The sequence below is a fragment of the Podarcis cretensis genome (genome assembly GCF_951804945.1).
Source record: "Podarcis cretensis genome assembly, chromosome: 15".
NCBI lineage: Eukaryota > Metazoa > Chordata > Lepidosauria > Squamata > Lacertidae > Podarcis > Podarcis cretensis.
The window spans coordinates 33829056-33848237 of NC_137185.1; the positions used below are offsets into that span (position 1 = coordinate 33829056).

At 45.6% G+C, this 19182-nt stretch overlaps 1 protein-coding gene across 2 annotated transcripts in view; it reads right to left on the bottom strand.

The window, feature by feature from the left end:
• ROBO4 (roundabout guidance receptor 4) overlaps positions 1-19182 on the bottom strand; it is a 99554-nt gene that overhangs the window by 75738 nt on the left and 4634 nt on the right. The window contains exons 1-2 of one of the 2 annotated variants that reach the window (XM_079954936.1): positions 12691-13129; positions 4586-4909 (exon numbers count right to left, since the gene is read on the bottom strand). In XM_079954936.1, the coding sequence (XP_079811062.1) occupies positions 4586-4909; positions 12691-12757 (391 nt within the window). In that variant the 5' untranslated portion in view covers positions 12758-13129. Of the gene's footprint in view, positions 1-4585; positions 4910-12690; positions 13130-19182 lie in introns of those variants that run through there. The other variant, XM_079954937.1, reaches the window with a different exon arrangement.

The following is a 19182-nucleotide window of genomic DNA, read 5'->3' on the forward strand; positions in this document are numbered from 1 at the left end:
GGGAGTCTTTCTCCTCGGAGAAACTTTTTTATACCAGCCTTGGGTCTTCTCCGGGGATGCTGGATCCTCCCCGCCCGCCCCCCCCAAACTCCCCTTTTCTTCCAATCCTCAGCCACCTTGGAATCCCTCTTGGTGGGAGAGAAGCGTTTTTGGCTTCTGCGGAAGGTTTCCCTTTGCTGCCGCCGCCACCAGCAGCAGCAGCGGCTGCCCCGTCTGTCTGAAACGGCTGCTGTTTGATTTAATAACACGATTTTGTTATGTTTGCTCAGCTCCAGCCAAGCGGCTCCTTCTCTGCGAGTGGATCCATGTGCGTCCACGTTACATCGGGGGTTCCCACGGCCGTGCTTCCCATGTCTCCCCCTCCGCCCTCCACCGAGGCGCATCCCCTTGCAACATCTGAAATTATTTTCTCAGAAACGCCAACTTTGGGGCTCTTCTTTTCTTCTCTCCCTCTCTGCCCCCCCTCCACTGCTCTCACGCTCTCCCCCCTTGCTGATCCCAGGATCTGATTAGATTTCCAATCACAACCCAGTGTGCAATCGGATTTCTGATTTCAGCCAGGAGCAAGCCAGCAATCCGGAGCATCCGCGTCTTCTCCTCGCCAAACTCTCCGTGTTGTTATATCTGTTCGCCTTGCCTCCAACTCCTCTGCATTCCCCCCTCCCAGAATCGCACATCAAATGCAAAGAGATGCTGATGGTGGCGGCGGCGGCGAGCTTGGTGGCGGGAGAAGGAGAAAGCAGGAAGAGAGAGAAAATAAAATTCCCACCAGATGTTAAGAATCCATCATCATCATTTATTTATTTTAAAGGAGAGTCCGCTCCCAGGGTGGGTGGCTTCGAAAGCCCCTCTCTCCTCACACGTCCTGCTATTGCTTCCCGATCCTTCCCGGCGTGCAAACTCGCTCTGCGGGAGGTGTCCTCTTCTCCTCCGCGCTGGATTTCACCAGCCCGGCGCTTCCCTTCCTCTTCATTTCGCCTCCCTCTCCATCTTTGCACAGCCAGCCTTTCCAGGACCGACAATGCCCGTGATCAAGTTGTTCTTTGGGAATATGGGGTGGCTGGTGGGGGGGGGGGGGGTGAGTGGGAGAGAGAGAGAGAGAGGCGCGCACACACACTCCAAACACCCTTAAAATAAATGTAAAGTGGACCATCTACATTATTACAAAAAACAGTAATAACTGAATGCATTATTTATGATAATAAAGAGTGGACACATAGTCTGACAGATACAACCGGCCCTTTGAGGGTGACCAAACTGCTGATGCGGCCCCCGATGAATTTGAGTTTGACACCCCTGTCCTAGTGCATAAGTCAATACACAAATATTTTACAGGGAGTTTTGATAAGTGGAACCTATTACTAAATGTCCCAGTATGGAGTTCTTCTTGTTTAGGGATTCAGTCAACTAGCCATGCCAGCTTCCAAGATACTCCACCCCATTCCTCCTCCATCCAAGTTCTCCATTATTCCCTTTCAACAGTTAGTCAGCATTCCATGGCCATAGACTGCCTTCAGTCCCCAGTGGGATGTTTATAGTGGTTCCCCAGCAGCACCTTTTAGGTTTTGCCCCCTAAAGATTTTGTGTAACAATACCTCTTGTGCTGGAGGTGTTGGGAGAACTGAGATCACGGTTAGGGAATGATGGCTTCCCACTTTGCTGCATATGTATGAGCAAGCTGAGGATTTTAATTGGCTTTTGTGATCATAGGGTATGGGAAAAGAAGATAGTACTTTCTTAAAGTCACTCAGTCTGGAACAAAAGCTTGTGTCTGCAATGCTGGTCTTTTCAATCACAAGAAATTCTTTTTTTTATTCTGTATATTTAACAAACAGAGGAAACTGCCTTGTACAAACCACTGGGCTACAAGACCTCCCTCTACAAAAATAAGACTATATATCCAGCCAGCCCACTATTGTCTATTCTGACTGCCAGCATCTTTCCAGTGACTCAGACAGGGAAAGGTCCTCCAATCATTACCTGTTACCTGACCCTTCTAACTGGAGATGTCAGGAACTGAACCTGGGACATTAAGCAGATGCTCTGTCATGGAGCCAGGTTTTTTCTAAGCTACAATCATGATATTAATCAATTCAAAATGTTTCAGTCAGCTAAAATGTTGTCCCCTTTTAAAATAAATGTGTTGGCTTGTTAAATGGTATGAAACCCACAGACTTGCTACAGTGGTACCTCGGGTTAAGTACTTAATTCGTTCCAGAGGTCCGTATTCAACCTGAAACTGTTGTTAACCTGAAGCACCACTTTAGCTAATGGGGCCTCCCACTGCTGCCGCGCCACCGGAGCACGATTTCTGTTCTCATCCTGAAGCAAAGTTCTTAACCTGAAGCACTTTTTCTGGGTTAGTGGAGTCCGTAACCTGAAGCGTATGTAATCTGAAGCGTATGTAACCCGAGGTACCACTGTATTTGAAATGGGACAGCTGAGCATTTTACCTCCTCACTCTGCACGATGAGCTGAACTGACACAAAGCAAAAACACCAAAACAACATCAGCCTCCTACTGACTTTGTTTCAGAGACCCACACAGAGGCCGTTGGGGGGCAGGGAGCAGTGGAAAAACTGGGAGCCTGTCTGGAATTGGCTTGCCAGAGCGCATGTTTTGCATCGCTCCACGGCAATGCAAGACCCAATGCACATCCGAGGAGGGGAACTATTTGCTTGCACGTGCTCAAACAGCGAGTCCATGTGGCGCACTTAATTTAGTGTTGCTAACAGAAGCATCTCCCAAACCATCTTCGCCTGCATGAATATTTATAGCTGCCAAACACCACTGCGAACCTTCACACTGGGCCACAAGAGCCGGATGGAGCCTGATCGTTAATGAAGTGTTAATTGGAGGGTCTCCCAGCCTGAATATTAAAGAGGGTTTTTAATTGTGCCAATAATTAGCGCTGCAAAATCCTGCAAGAGAGACGTTGTGGGCTTAAAGGTGGGAGAGATGGTGTGGTCCAGGGGCATGCCTGAGATGGGGCATTTGATATCTCTGTACCATCCCTGGGGGTGCAGAACATGGAATATAGAAGTAATGAGAGTAGCTAGAAAGTCCAAAGTATTTATAAACACAAAACACACACACGGCAGAACTTTTCTTAATTGTTGCTCTCAGTATGCATATATTTAATTGTATTTATTTATGGATGAATGGCATTACTACTCTCTGCTTCCTGAATATGAGAGGCAAAATGTTGTCCCCGATCCCCAGTCCTAGTTCAGCACACTAAACACTACTGTATCTAATTGGATGGGATCAACAGCATTGAATTCACTGGGTGACATTGAACCAGCCCTTTTCTCTCAGTTTTCTCATCTGTAAAATGGGAGCAGTTGAGGACTTGGCTCACGACTGCTGTAAGAGAAAAATGTGAGGCAAGGAGCACTGAAAGTGATATTAGTATGAGTTTAACAACACGGACATTCACTGCTAGCTGTTTGGCAATAATTTAGTGGCTGATCTCCGATCACAACAATAAAGATTGGTTGGTTGGTTGGTTGGTTGGTTGGTTGGTTGGTTGGTTGGTTGGTACGTAAGTACCAAAGAACTAATTCAAACAAACAGTTCTCCAGGGACTGTTGATCACTTCAATTTGTAGATGGGAGGTGTATATTTGAATGTTATCCCATGTTAAAAGCTCCCTGCAAGTGAAAATCAAGTACAGGGGGGAAAGTTTGTCCTGAGGACTTTTCTCTTACATGGTAGCTTTCCATGCACAGGTAAAGGTTTGCTTGTAAGAACATAAGAACACAACAATAACTTGCTAGATCTGGCCAGTGGAACACCTAGCTCAGCACCCTATAATCACAGTGGCCAACAATATGCCTCTTTTAAGTTGCTCACCATCATTGCCTCCTGTGGGAGCCAATCCCACAGTTTAGCTAGGCACTGTGTGAATTTCTTTCTTTTGTTCGCCCTTTTTCTTAAGGTAAAAGCATTTAAACAGTCTTTACAAAGAATGCACACCTGCAGTCGGTGGCATAGTCTAGGGGGAAAGTTCATAGGCTGAAAAAAAACAAGATCTCACCGGGGGTGGGTGGGATTGCATATTATTAGTGTAAATAAAATACAATAATGAATTATGTTGTGGGAAGCTGCCTTGCCAAAAAAAAAAAAGAAGAAGAAGTGCCTATTTGGCAAAGTTAGATACAAAATGTGCATACAAGGAGAAATTTGCACTCAAATCTGAAGAAATTTTCAGGAGGACTTTATTCCACCACCACCCATCAAACAATGTGGAGAATTGAACTTAATATTGGACAAATGAGAAATTCAAGAGAAATGACAATGGACAAATTTGGCTGCCCCTCAAGGGTGGATCTATACGGGGGGGGGCACTATAAATAAACCATAAATTAAATTGTTTTAACCAAAGATTTGACTCTGTGTCAAATCGCATAGAAAAGTTTTCTGCTCTACAGCGCCATCTGGTGTTGCATATTTATAACGTATTTAAAATGCTGTTTTTGATTAATGTGGGTGAGTCCCTAGTCCCACCCAGATAGCCCCATCATGTTGCAATAGAAGTAGCTTGCCCAATATGCAACTCTCTAAGCTGATCCCAATGCCTTACCTTCCACATAAAGAGAAGCATTCTTGCTAACGGCTGCACCCAGGTGGTTTCTGGCCACGCAGTTGTACACCCCCTCGTCCGATTTCCCCTTCCTCTGGCTGAGACGTAAGAAGAAGAGGGAACCACCCGGCAGGAGGGTGCGTTGGGAGGGACCATCGTCTTTGTTTGTCTTCACATACTCGCCATTGCGATACCACTCAATGGTGGGTGTCGGGTTCCCGGCCGCACGGCAGTTCAAGGTCGCAGCCTGGTCCCAGCGTACCACGAGGTCAGAGGGGTGATCGATGATATATGGTACAACCTCCTCTGAACGAGACTTCGAACCTGGGAGAATAAGAAACGGGGAGAGAGGGACAGAAAAAAAAATAAACTTCATTCTCCCCCATCAAACACTTTTTTGTCTTTCCATTCCTTTGCTGGACTACTTGCCACCTACAGTAACATAGCACTGGGTTGACTCAAAAGTTCCAAACAAACCAGTAGCAAAGTAACCTATGTCATAATTTTGCACCTTGCATCATGCCAGTGCTCTGCAGAAGCTATATTGTTGGACATAGACTGGAATACTTGGTTTCAAGTCCCTGCTAAGCCGCAAAATGTACGGATGTTGGGTGAGTCACTGTGTGCCTAACCTACAGGGGTATTTGGATGATAACAGCAGGGATATTGTGAATACAGCCTCATTGGAGAATCGGATACCCTTGTCAGTCTTTACACATAATATTTGTGTAAGGCTGTCGTCATGCTGTAGTTCACACCGCCACCAGCAGGTGCTGCTGCAAACGACAGTATGACGAGAGGTCAGTGCCTCTACTGGCCACTTTCCTCCTCCACTGGCGGGTGTGGAAGTGGACTAACAAAGGAAAGAAAGCCTTTCTCCCTTCCTCACCCCTACACCAGCTGCTACTGCTGCTTCGGCAAGCAAGGAAAAAGTCTGAATTTTCAGGCCAACCTGATCACTGTACCAGCTATGGCAGAAGGATGAATGAGCCCGATCCCTGTGGCAGCTGCAGGCTATGCAATGGGCCCAGTGGCATTGTGTGATGACAGCAAGACCAATATGGGGTTCAGCAGATCCCGGACTGCCTCCGAATGTTCCACTTCGGGGGCTTCAGCCTGGGCTCGGCTATTGAAGGACTTGCCACCTTACTTCCTGCTCACCCAAAGGAGGATTTCAGTGCCAATGGCATGGTGTTAGTGCCGCCCTGCTGGTGGGTCAGATTCAATCCAATCCCTACCCCCATAAGGAAGTTTGAATTGCTCTGCCACTCCTTTAGAATCAGCTCTCCATCCCAAAATATCAAAATGGCAATGATACATTGTGAGGCTTGCTGAGAACATGAATGTGCCTTGGACATTTTAATGCTCTAAATAACATCACTGTCAGAATCAACAACATAAATTGGTCCCCTTGGATGGCAAACCTATACATACTCCTGGAACTGATCCCATTAGACTGGGTAGACAAGTACAGTATGGCACCCTTGGTCTCCTTATCTCAGTGCCTGTTAGTAACCGCCGTCCGTTTTCTAGCCTCTCTGTTTAATGTGAGGTACAATTTTCCCAGCCTTTCAAACTTCTAAAATTTAGAAGATGGAGAAAGCCCCAGCCCTTGATTTAAGCTTTCTGTAGAATGGCACTCTGCTGATCCACAGCCTCCGAGAAGCAAACTCATTGTTATTGCGGCAATACATAATAATCCCCTCAGAGCTTCCTGTGCAGAATTTCCTGACATTGTCCCCTCGGAAGCAGCAGAAAGTCAAGGACCTTCAGCCACAAAGAATGGACTGGTGGGCCTCTAGGCACCCTTTGAGATACAATAGCCCTTCTCCTCCCCCTATTTCCCAGTCAAAAACTCTGCTTTCTGCAACCTCTCTCATGCAAATCTCCAAGTCCAGTAGATAGATAGATACCGTATTTTTCGCCCTATAGGACGCACCGTCCCATAAGGCGCACCTAGTTTTTTGGGGGGGGAAATAAAGGGGGGGAAATTATTTTTTCCCCAGGTGTGGGGCTGGGGTGGGGAAAGCCTGAGCTTCCCCCCGACCCCAGCCCCCAGAACAGCCAAATCTCCGCAAGCCGTGGGAGCCCAGTGCCAGGCTCCCGCGCCTTGCGGAGAGCTGCGCGAAGCCTGGAGAGGCTTCATCAAAAGGAGGGGAAAAAGTGCGTCCTATGGGGCGAAAAATATGGTAGATAGATATAGATAGATAGATAGATAGATAGATAGATAGATAGATAGATGATAGATAGATAGATAGATAGATAGATAGATAGATAGATGATAGATAGATGATAGATAGATAGATAGATAGATAGATAGATAGATAGATAGATAGATAGATAGATAGATAGATAGAGATAGATGACAGATGGATAGATGATAGATAGATAGATAGATAGATAGATAGATAGATAGATAGATAGATAGATATAGATAGATGATAGATAATTTATTACGGTCGGAGACCAGCTTATAAAACACATTTGGGAGACTTGACCTGGTGCCATCATCTCCCGGAAGTCCTCCAAGTCCAGTATTTTCTAGAAGTAGATGTGTTGCACAAGACCCACCCTCTGCCACTATTATCATGCAACCCCTATTCTCCTCACAGAGCTACAATTCCCAGACTTCCCTGAGAAGAGAGGTTGACTATTAAACCACTCCAGGAATTGTAGCTATGTAAGGGGAATGGGGGTCTCCTAACCAGCTGCGTTGTGTGAGTTCACAGCTCCTGGGGTAGGTGCATGTGTGCTGGGGGGGGCAAAGGAATGGAGGGTGAAGGAACCAGGCACAACACCCCAGCCCTCACCACCGACACCACCGGAGTGACTCTGCCCTGCACCGGTGCCCAGCAGGGCTGCGCTGCTCCACCTGCCTGCCCATGCCAGGAGGGGGAGTCTGGCCAAACAACGTGGCACTTGGTGGGCCCAACCAGGTGCCCCCAAGCCACCCCCCCCCAGGACAGCACTGCCTGCTGCTCCTCTCAATGAGCCTTGGTTCCTCCAACACCCGAAGAGGAGACCTCACAGGGGGCTTTGTACCCCTCAAAAATCCATGCCCAGGTCAATGGCTCACCCTGCGCTAAGCCCCTGCTCCTAACAATACTCAGTGCCCTTAAAGGTAAAGGTAAAGGTACCCCTGCCCGTACGGGCCAGTCTTGCCAGACTCTGGGGTTGGTGCACCCATCTCACTCAAGAGGCCGGGGGCCAGCGCTGTCCGGAGACACTTCCGGGTCACGTGGCCAGCGTGACATCGCTGCTCTGGCCAGAGCCAAAGCCAGAGCCAGAGCCGCACACGGAAACGCCGTTTACCTTCCCGCTTGTAAGCGGTCCCTATTTATCTACTTGCACCCGGGGGTGCTTTCGAACTGCTAGGTTGGCAGGCGCTGGGACCGAACGACGGGAGCGCACCCCGCCGCAGGGATTCGAACCGCCGACCTTTCGATCAGCAAGCCCTAGGCACTGAGGCTTTTACCCACAGCGCCACCTGCGTCCTTAGCAAACTACAATTCCCAAGATTCTTTGGAGGAACCAATCCCTGCTTAAAGTGCTATATGCTATCCCTGCTTAAAGTGCTTAAAGTGCCTTGAATGTGTAGTGCAGACGGAGGCCCAGAAAAATACTTTAATTCTCCCTCTCCCCCCGTCTTTTGTTGCTGGACTTGGCTACTTGAAGTAAAGGGACTTTCCCCAAGTTCAACCCACCCAGAAAGGTTGTTTTTCCTTTCTTTGTATCCCTGCAAAAACGTGTTCCCCCCTGGTGCTACCACTGAAGCTTCCTGATTCCCCATCTTTCCCACATTTACCGAGCATGACGATGGACCAGTGTGTAACATTTCAGGAATTTCCTGCTTTTCATTATTTTTTTCTAAAGAAACATCTAAGCATTCCACCCCACCACTTTTTCATCTTAACCCATTGAGATTCCGTATTACCATCCCAACAAGCAGCAGGAAATGAGAGCACTGGGCAACAGGATTTGGGCTAGGTGGAGGAAAAAGAGAGGGCTGGGAAGTATTCATCACTTGGTACAGTAGCTGCAGGTTTTGACCCCCGGAGTGAATCAACACAGCTGGGGGTGGGGGCTTTCTTCAAAAGGGGATGTGCATTAGCAACAACTTTGTAAAAGTGGCAGTGTTGCTCCCTTTTAGAGTTCTAGAACCAAAGCCCCCGTCATCACACTGCAAAGCTTTTCAAAATAAGAAAGAAAGAATTTCATCATTTCCATGAAATAAACACAAAGAAGGGAGCAGGCAGCATCTAAAATAAACAGCTCTCCCATTATTGCTGATCATCTGAGCAAACTAATGTGAATTAGTAAGAAAAGCAATGGTTGTTTTTGACCTACGCAGTTCAGGGCCCCTATATCGAAAGGGCTGCCATTCTGCCTATGAACCTGCCCAGACCCTGAGATCATCATCTGAGGCCCTGCTGTGCAAGTCTCCTTCGAGGAAGGCCTGGAGGGTGCAAACAAGAGAATGGGCCTTTTCTGTAATAGCGCCCTGTCTACGGGATGCTCTGCCCAAGAAGGTTGGCCTGCCACAAACGTTGGAATTGTTTTGAAGCCAGAGACGTCTTTGTTTTCCCAGGCATTTGGGCAGTGCCAACAACTGAATGTTTGTTTTGGTGTTCATTTGAAGCTGGATGGGGTGGTTCTCATGGAGATGGACCATTTTATGACACTGAGATCTATTAGGGATGAGGAAATCTGTCCAGTTCCTCGTTTTTCTAGTCCTAAGTTTGGTTCTCCACATTTCCACATCAGTTTACAATTTAGTTTTTTAAGTCCTCATGAAAAATCATCAGCATTTGAGTGCTAATGCATTCATTTATTACATAGAATTTTGCCTAATACTGTATACAGACAACGACCATTTTGCATGGGGGTTCCATTCCTGGACCCCGTGTGTATCAGTAAGTACATATTTGTGTGCCCCACCCTGTTACGCTCCATTCTGCCCTGCCCTGCCCCCATTCTGCCCCATTCCACCCTCTTGCAAATCCAAAAGGAACCGCATGTTGGCGATCATGCATCATTTGGACACATCTAAAATAGTCACTGCCTGTACACAATCTGGCAAAGCAGATTTTCCTAATACAGTCAGACCTCGGGTTACAGACGTTCAGGTTGCGTGTTTTCAAGTTGCACACCACGCCGAACCTGGAAGTACCAGAATGCGTGACTTCTGGGTTTCAGTGCTCGCGCATGCGCATGCGCAAAACCACCAAATTGCAACCCGCCCATGCACAGACGAGGTGCTGTGGGTTGTGAATGTGCTTCCCACACGGATCACGTTCACAACCCGAGTGTTCACTGTATAATTAATTTTTCTATGTTATTTTCATGAATACTTGCATTTTAATGCATATGTTATACAGTATGTGCATTTTCCCACACATTAGTTTGCTGCATTGCAGAATCTGGAGAAGTGTGAATTTCAAATGATGTGTTTGTCAACATCCTATGCCCTTTTGAAATGTGTTTTTTTTGGGGGGGGGTTGTTTTTGTTTTGATTGTGTATTTTGTGGTTTTATACAGTGGTGCCTCAGGTTACAAACACCTCGGGTTACAAACACTTCAGGTTACAGACTCTGCTAACCCAGAATTAATACCTCGGGTTAAGTACTTTACCTCAGGATGAGAACTGAAATCGCATGTTGGCGACGCGGCGGCAGCAGGAGGCCCCATTAGCTAAAGTAGTACCTCAGGATAAGAACAGTTTCAGGTTAAGAACGGACCTCTGGAACAAATTAAGTTCATAACCAGAGGTATCAGTGTATTTTGATTTTATTCTGTGAACCGTCCTGAGACGTGCGGGTATAGGGCAGAAATTCAACAAGTAAAAATAATTATATTGCTTCAGAAAATGTGAATTAGGTTCACCCTTAAACGTAAACTGTACTGAATTTTTTCCCCATCACTGATTCTATGTTTTCAACATGCTTATGTGATTCTCACTATTGCATTTTTACTTGGCAAATTGCTTTGGGAATTTTTGTAATGGAAAGCAATATATCAATCGCGGGTGGCAGTGTGGGTTAAACCACAGAGCCTAGGGCTTGCCAATCAGAAGGTCGGCGGTTTGAATCCCCGCGACGGGGTGAGCTCCTGTTGCTTGGTCCCAGCTCCTGCCAACCTAGCAGTTCAAAGGCACGTCAAAGTGCAAGTAGATAAATAGGTACCGCTCTGGTGGGAAGGTAAACGGCGTTTCCATGCGCTGCTCTGGTTTGCCAGAAGCGGCTTAGTCATGCTGGCCACATGACCCAGAAGCTGTACGCTGTCTCCCTCGGCCAATAAAGCGAGATGAGCGCTGCAACCCCAGAGTCGGCCAAGACTGGACCTAATGGTCAGGGGTCCCTTTACCTTTACCTTACCTAACACCTTGAATTGCTACAGTTCGCTTGTCCATCTAAGGTCAGAAACAAAAACCACCCAGGTGACTACATGTGGTATTTGCTATCATTTTAGTCTGTAAATGTTACATGAATAAGTGTGCTGTTTTATGCATTGTTTCGACATTTCTTTCCATTGAAATGCATGGAAGTTAATTACATAATTATTGGCATAATTATATTAGTTTTGGCCACAGCACATAGTAAAATAGCAGAAGCTGAACTGTAGCAGAACAGAAACAGTGCCGATTATGATGGGCTCAGGACAGGATGAAAATCACTGCCTCCTTATATTCTTAGTCTCCAAACATCCCAGAACGCCAAACAAAGCAAATCCAGATCAAAGCATCACGTGTTCTTAGATCTCACTGTGTACCAATGGCAAATTAAATATTTTGTTTTGAGCTCCAGATGTGTTGTAACTACTTGCACAACAGTAGTGCAGTAATATTAAGCATATCATGGGACAGAATTCTGAAGGCAAAGTTAAGAAGACAAGTGTTTTTTTATCACAGCTCCTGGGGGATAACCTAGCAACCCAAATTTCCTAAATCAAGCCAATAGTGTTCAGGGGAAAGTTAGGATTCAGTGGGCTCACTTTATATTTGCCTTACCTACGGTACAATTTTAAGCAAATTTATTCAAAATTTGGAAGGAAGCCCCAGTATGTCAAGTGTGGCTTATTTCTGACTTACAAGTTAAGCCCTGTTTAGGGAGGTTTTAAATGATTGTGTTTTAATGTATTTTAAACCTTCTGTTGAAAGCCGCCCAGAGTGGCTGGGGAAACCCAGCCAGATGGGCGGGGTAGAAATATATATTATTATTATTATTATTATTATTATTATTATTATTATCATCATCATCATCATTATTATTATTTGTGTTAGGACCACAGCCATAGCAGTAAGGCCATTGAACACAGCAAAATTTGCACATTTACCTAGGACAAACCCCACTAAACACTGGCAGAGGGACTGACTTCTGACTCAAGTAAATATGCCAGAGTTTTCACTGTGAGTGAACATAGCTAAGATCTGGCAGTGCATTCCATTCCAGGTTTTTAAAATGCAGAGATTTCTTTTTAATCAATCAGTTTGATGATAGGTTTTTGTTTTTGTTTTGCAAAACGACAGGAAACGAAGGGAACATGACTCAGGATCCAGATGACATTTGCAAAACATCTCACATTTTACGGTGGGGTGCCAACGTGAAAAAAATGTCGGGAGGGGGGCCCAGGTTAAACCCCGCCCTGCATAATCGATCACATGATGTGGTGCATGCACACCATTTGAATGGCGATGCGCTTCAACTTGGGGGGAAGCCCCCTCAAATATTTTATTGGGAGGCTGAATCGTGTTACTGGGAAATTCGGGGTTCCTTCTCCTATAAATTCAGGGGGTTGTTGCAGCAATGAAGAGCGTTGGGGAAGCGGACCCCCCCCCCCCTTTCAGGCTAGTCTTACAGGGCAATCCGAAACATTTTAACTGAAAAGCACAGCCTTCTTGCTTCAATAGACCTTACTCCCACATAAGTGTGTGCAGGACCAAAGCCTTCATCATAGTTTTCCAAGTATGCCCAGGAAGTCAATCAAAGATTCTCTCCTTTCCATTGGGCTGGGGGGGGGGAGAGAGAGAGATCTGCCCTCAAATTCTAAACCCCTTTGACTGCATAAGTAAAAGCTTCCCCTAGTCCGGACGGATCCTGATCACTCACCTTGCATCAGCAGAAATGCTGCCCAAACTATGAGCTTCTGTAGCACAGGGCACACCCCTCCTGCCATGCTTGTCTAGTTGCAGAAACCTCTTGATGGAACTGGGCAGCCAGGGAGAGTGGCTGGACCCTGCACTCACTTGCCTCCTTTCCGCCGGTCAGTTCCACTGGGGGCTTTTGTTGTCTCTCTGCTCCAAGACTCACAAGCACAGGGACGCTGACACAAACAAGATTGTCAGCTCCAAACGTTTCATCAAGCCACTTCCTCCCCTCTTGGTATCAGTGCGTATTTTCCCGGACTGTTCACAGGATACGGAAAGGGGTGGGTGTGAATTTCATCGCCTCCTCTCCTCCAAGTTCTTGTCAAAACTACAGCTGCTGGAAGACCCCACACCAGAAAAAGGACTGTTTGCACCAACTTTCCTATCCCCCCTCCTGTAGCACCTGGAATCTGCTGGCTCCTAAGTCAAGGAATTGCTCTCTGTCTTTAAAAAGTTCCCCTCCCCTCCCCTCCCCGCCTCTTTTCCTTCAATTATATCTACTTCAGCCTTTCTTGTGCATAGACGATGCTCTGAAAATATGAAGTTTTCCCCAGAATGGGAGTGAAGCCAATGGGTTTTATTTAGCTATCCAACAAGCAATGCAATTTGTAAGTGAATAATAATAATAATCTAAGAAAGGGTTGGCCAAACTATGAAGGCATACATTTCAAAAACTGGCAGAGGGGTAAAAAAACACCCCCCACACACACACCCCACACACACACATTCTTGCTTTACAATAAGAAAGAATCCTAAGGAGTCCACAAAATATGAACACCACTTCCCAAAATGCAAATGATGTTTGAAAGCTTTGTTTTGAATATTCCGCTTTCTTGTTTTTAAGCAGACTCTTATATTCCAGCTACGCTTGATCAAATTGTCCATGGATTCTTCTGATGGATTCTTGTGAGAATCCCTAATTGTCTTAGCAAGAACTTTCTCGGCCACTTGAAACAGTTTTGTATCAAAATATAATTCCCCTCCAATTAAAAGCAAATGGTACATTTTAAGCAGTATAAATGTGCACTATTTGTAGCAAAGTTTCATAGAGTTGGAAGGGACCCTGAGGATCATCTAGTCCAACCCCCAGCAATGCAGAAATATGCAGCTGTCCCATACGGGGATCAAACCTGCAGCCTTGGCATAATCCGCACCACGCTCTAACCAACTGAGCTTGCTGTGCAACATTTCACTCTTCACGTATTAAATTTCATCACATTTCAAAATTCCCTGCATACTAACATAGAAGAATAACCTGCTTCCTATGCAAGAGACTTCATTTCATTCCTGGTCCCTGCTTTCTGAACTTCCCCCACCCCAAGATTCAGCACTCCATGCCCACTGAGCAGGCCCAGTCCTTATGGGGCTGGTTTTCGGTTTACCCCCTTTTTAGGTGTTTTTCTTTTTATCTAAAGTTCTTTTGTGGGTTAATTCTGCAAACCATGGGTTTTCTCAATGCCTGCTGATGGTGCTGTTTGGGCTATTTTGGGTGCAGGTGGCACTGTGGTCTAAACCACTGAGCCTCTTGGGCTTGCCGATCAGAAGGTCAGTGATTCGAATCCCTGCAACGGGGTGAGCTTCTGTTGCTCTGTCCTAGCTCCTGCCAACCTAGCAGTTTGAAAGCACACCAGCCCAAGTAGATAAATAGGTACTGCTGTGGTGCGAAGATAAATGGTGTTTCCATGTGCTCTGGTTTCTGTCACGCTTTCCCGTTGCAGCAGAAGCAGTTTAGTCATGCTGGCCACATGACCCTGAAAGCTGTCTATGGACAAACGCCGGCTCCCTCAGCCTGAAAGTGAGATGAGCACTGCAACCCCATAATCACCTTTGACTGGACCTAACTGTCCAGGGGTCCTTTACCTTTACCTTTTTACATAAGAATCGGTGTTCAGAGAATGAGCTCACTATTAGCACGGGTGGTGTGACTTTCCAATATATGCACCCAATTTCCCCATAACTTTTGAGTGTTATTTCTAATCACTGTGATAGGATCTCTGTACCAAAGAGCTATGGCAACGTTTCCTAAACTTGGGTCTCCTGCTGTTTTTGTACTACAACTCCCATCCCTCCCTAGCAGGACCAGTGGTCAGGGATGATGGGAATTGTAGTCTGAAAACAACTGGAGACCCAAGTTTGGGGAACACTGGGTTATGGCATATCAACTGTGAGTTTGAGATTTATTTTTTTTTCAACAGCAGTTGCTCATGGCACAGGACACACACGGCTTTTAGATGTCCTTTCAATTCCAACAGCTGTTCGCCACCTAACACATGGGGCTGCTGTTTGAGAATCACTTGTCCATGCTCCACCTACCCTGCTTTAGGAATGTAGAACTAATTCTGCGGTCCTCAGAAGAAAGTCGCTGTGGTATGGTGGTTAGGGTGTCAGTTTTGGGGCTGGAAGAGCAAGAGTTCAAAACCCCACTTGACCATGAAGCTCACTTGGCAATCACTGATAGACTTGTTGTGAACATAATATGGAGAAGGAGAGAAGCCAAGCTCATCACATTAAGCTGCTAAGGGGAAAGGTGGGAAGGTAGATGCAATAATCATTCAGATGCAATACATCCCTATTCATAGATTGTGCACCTTATTGTCATACAAAATCTTGCAACCAGCTGGAATTTGCCAAGGTTCTCTGAACAGACAATGGCAGGATGTTGCACGCAAGTGGCAGGAAGTGTTATGAATGATAAACCTAAATAATAATAATAATAACATGTTTAAGGAGAAGCAAACTGAGCCACAAAAGGCCAGAATCATAAAGGCATGAGGACAAAGGTCGGAAGTCTGCATTAATCACAGAAAACATGTGCTCCCTCTTGCAATGGGAGGGACAGCCAACACAATCGGATACACCTTCCTAATTTAGCATTGTTTTGTAAAGAAACTATCTGGAGCAGCCAAGACAAAATCTAGGCAGGTGTGATCAAATAACAAGCACTTATCTTATTCCAGCTTGTCTTTGGCTCAAGGTCATTCACCCTGACCCTGAAATGAAGAGCAGCAACTAGGAACGAGTAGATTTGGCAATTTCTGCTTCTCATCTTTACAATCTTAAGCCCAGTTCTCCATATTTCAACATCTGTTGGTGATTTTCTTTTTAATAATAATAATAAAGCCCTCCTGAAAATTCATCAGGTTTTCAGTACGAACTTCTCCCGAAATAAACATTTTTGTATGCCATTTTGCCTAATTTCCGCAAAGTGTATTTTTCCTAACATGATGCTTTTTAAGAATGTTCCCCCACCCATTAATATATGTATTTCTATGCAGTTTGTCCCAATAGATGCCCTTTTAGTACACTTTACTTGGCTGGAAAACTGCATTGCAAAATTTAGAGAACTGCAAATTTTGAAGGATGTCTGTCTTTCCGTTCATGTATTGTTTCAGAAAATGTGAATTAGGTAGGTTGGCCTTTAAATGCAAACTGACGCACATGGGGGCCAGGAACGGGAGGCACACACAAAATAGCCACTGCCTATACTTTTGATGAAGAAGAGACCATCCCATCTCCAATATAGGCTGCTGCTGCTGCACTGTCAAAGAGTTTTGATTGTTAAAACATTTCCTCCCTGCGATTTCCAGTCATTGGTTATACTCTTGCCTGATGGCGAGAACAAATCACTTCTATCTTCTGCACAACAGCCCTTCAGATATCTGAAGGCAGTTTTTTTGTCAGCTGACATAGTGTTAGGAATTCATATCTGGTTTTTGTTGTCTTTTTTTCCTATTCTGTTTTTAATGTTCCATAATATAAGCTTATTGGAACAGCCTAAACTGTTATAAGGGATGCAAGTGGCGCCTAGGACTTGCTGATCAGAAGGTCAGTAGTTTGAATCCCCGCGAGAGGGTGAGCTCCCGTTGCTCGGTCCCTGCTCCTGCCAACCTAGCAGTTCGAAAGGACGTCAAAGTGCAAGTAGATAAATAGGTACCACTGTGGCGGGAAGGTAAACGGCATTTCTGTGCGCTGCTCTGGTTCGCCAGAAGTGGCTTAGTCATGCTGGCCACATGACCTGGAAGCTGTATGCCAGCTCCCTTGGCCAATAAAGCGAGATGAGCACCGCAACCCCAGAGTCGGTCACGACTGGACCTAATGGTCAGGGGTCCCTTTACCTTTACCTTTTAAACTGTTATAAATACATCCACACAAAATCCTGGGAATAGTGGCTTGTTAAGGATGCTGAGAGTGGTTAGGAAACCGCTATTCCCATCAGAAAGTTCCAGTTTCCAGAATGGTTTAACCATCAATCTCTCTTCCCAGGGAACTAGGGGAATTGTATATTGAGTGACATCATTGGGTTGTATCCCGTGCTAGTTCTTCTCATTGATGTTAGTGGGACTAAGGTGAGAGTTTGAAATTAAAAATAATAATAATTGCAGTGCAGAGTGCTTCTGCTGAAGGTTCCACAGAGTTAGCCGCACACTTTTCCAGACCCCACCATTCCATTCCCACAATTTTCCATTTCCTCTGCCAATAAAAACTTGGAGTTTTGTAGCCAGTGAGCATCCTTGGTCCTCTTTGGACACAGTGCAGGGCTGGACAGAGTCCAACACCCTGATGTGGATTTAAATCATTCTGCCCTCTTTCATCACATCAATCATTTGATGAATGGACAGGGGGAGGTAGCTCCCCTGCTCAGCTGGTTTGCACTGATCCGCTGAGGAAGGGCTGTGTGCGTTTGCACATGCAAGATTGTGCATGAGTGAGTGGGAAGGGCAATTTAAAGAGTGTGAGATAGCCACACCCACTGCTAGCATCCTGACCCTATAAGAGCATGATTATAGGCCACAATTTGGTTTTATACAACCATAACAACGGTAAAAAATAAACAAATTGGGGGATGGCCTGTATTCAGACCAATACAGGATATAGCATGCCTTGTTTTCAGCAGGATTACATCACTGTTAACTAATCAAGTTGAAACAGCTTTATTTCCCTGCCACCCACTGATGTTTCCAGAAAGCGAATATAACTCTTTTCCAGAAAGTGTGCTGTTTTGGAACCTAAAAGCATGGAAGAGGTTAAGTTTATTTTGGGGCCTTCCCAAAAGGCCTATCTGAATTACACATCCTGATTTAGCACTTTCCACTCCTGCGGAGGCAAAGCTTCCATGAGAAATGGTTCCTGTTATGTTTGGGGAGCAGCCACAGCTCTAAGGCAGTCATGTGTCCTGTTTTACAGAGGCTAGTCCTCTTTTTCAAAGAGTCCTCTATTTGAAGAGTCAGATTCTGGTTGAAAGAGAAAGGACCGTAAGAAGGGAGACAATAGACCTTGACGTTGCCCATCAACAGTGAGCACCTGGGCAGCAGATAAAACAAGCATGCAGGCCGCATGGTCAGAGCAATCTTCCCCACTGTGGTGAGATGGCTGGCATTTCTGCATGAATTATTTGTGTATTTACTTAAATTATGAACTGCTTCCCGCAAAACACCCTGAAGCAATTTAACAAGGAATACATCATCAGGAAAAACAAGAGCAACCTCATAATAAAAACAATTCTGGGTCTAATACAGGCACAGACTGAGAGGAATGTTAGTACAGTGGTACCTCGGGTTAAGAACTTAATTCGTTCCGGAGGTCCGTTCTTAACCTGAAACTGTTCTTAACCTGAAGCACCACTTTAGCTAATGGAGCCTCCCACTGCCACTGCACGATTTCTGTTCTCATCCTGAAGCAAAGTTCTTAACCCGAGGTACTATTTCTGGGTTAGCAGAGTCTGTAACCTGAAGCGTCTGTAACCTGAAGCGTCTGTAACCCGAGGTACCACTGTAATTGTTTCTAAATGTGTATCTATAGATATAAATTAGCATGTACTGTACAAATGTTATGCTGATTGGTGATATACAATGACTTCTGCCCCCTTCCGCACCGTGAGATAAGTGCTTTGCATGCAGAAGGACCCATGTTTAATCTCTAGCATCTCCAACTAAGGAGGTCAAGTGCCTGATACTCTGGAGAGTTTCTGCTAATTGTAGTTCAGCCTTATCCAAGCTGCTGTCCTCCAGATGTTGTTGGCCACATCTTGCATCAGCCTCATCCAGCATGGCCACTAACTGGGGATGCTGAGAGTTATGGTCCAAAACCTCTGGAGATCCCCAGATAGACTAAGGATCTGTCTCAGTATGAGGCATGTTCACCTATACTTTCAACTGCAGCACTTTCAAGTCATTAAAGAGGGAGTCCACATTACAGGGAGACATCCCCTCCCCCCCAAAAAAAATTTTATATCCCATATAAATCCCTGGAAAGAAGGATTGTTGTCAAACCAGTCTGAGAATGTAGCTCTGGGGTGGGAACAGGGGTCCCATAACAACCCTCAGCACCCTAAACAGCCATGGCTTCTCTCAAAGAAACATGGGAAATGTAGTTTGATAAAGTTCCTGAGAATTGCTAGAAGATCCCTAATCAGGAGATTACAATCCTCAGAGTGGTTTAACAACAATCCCTCTTC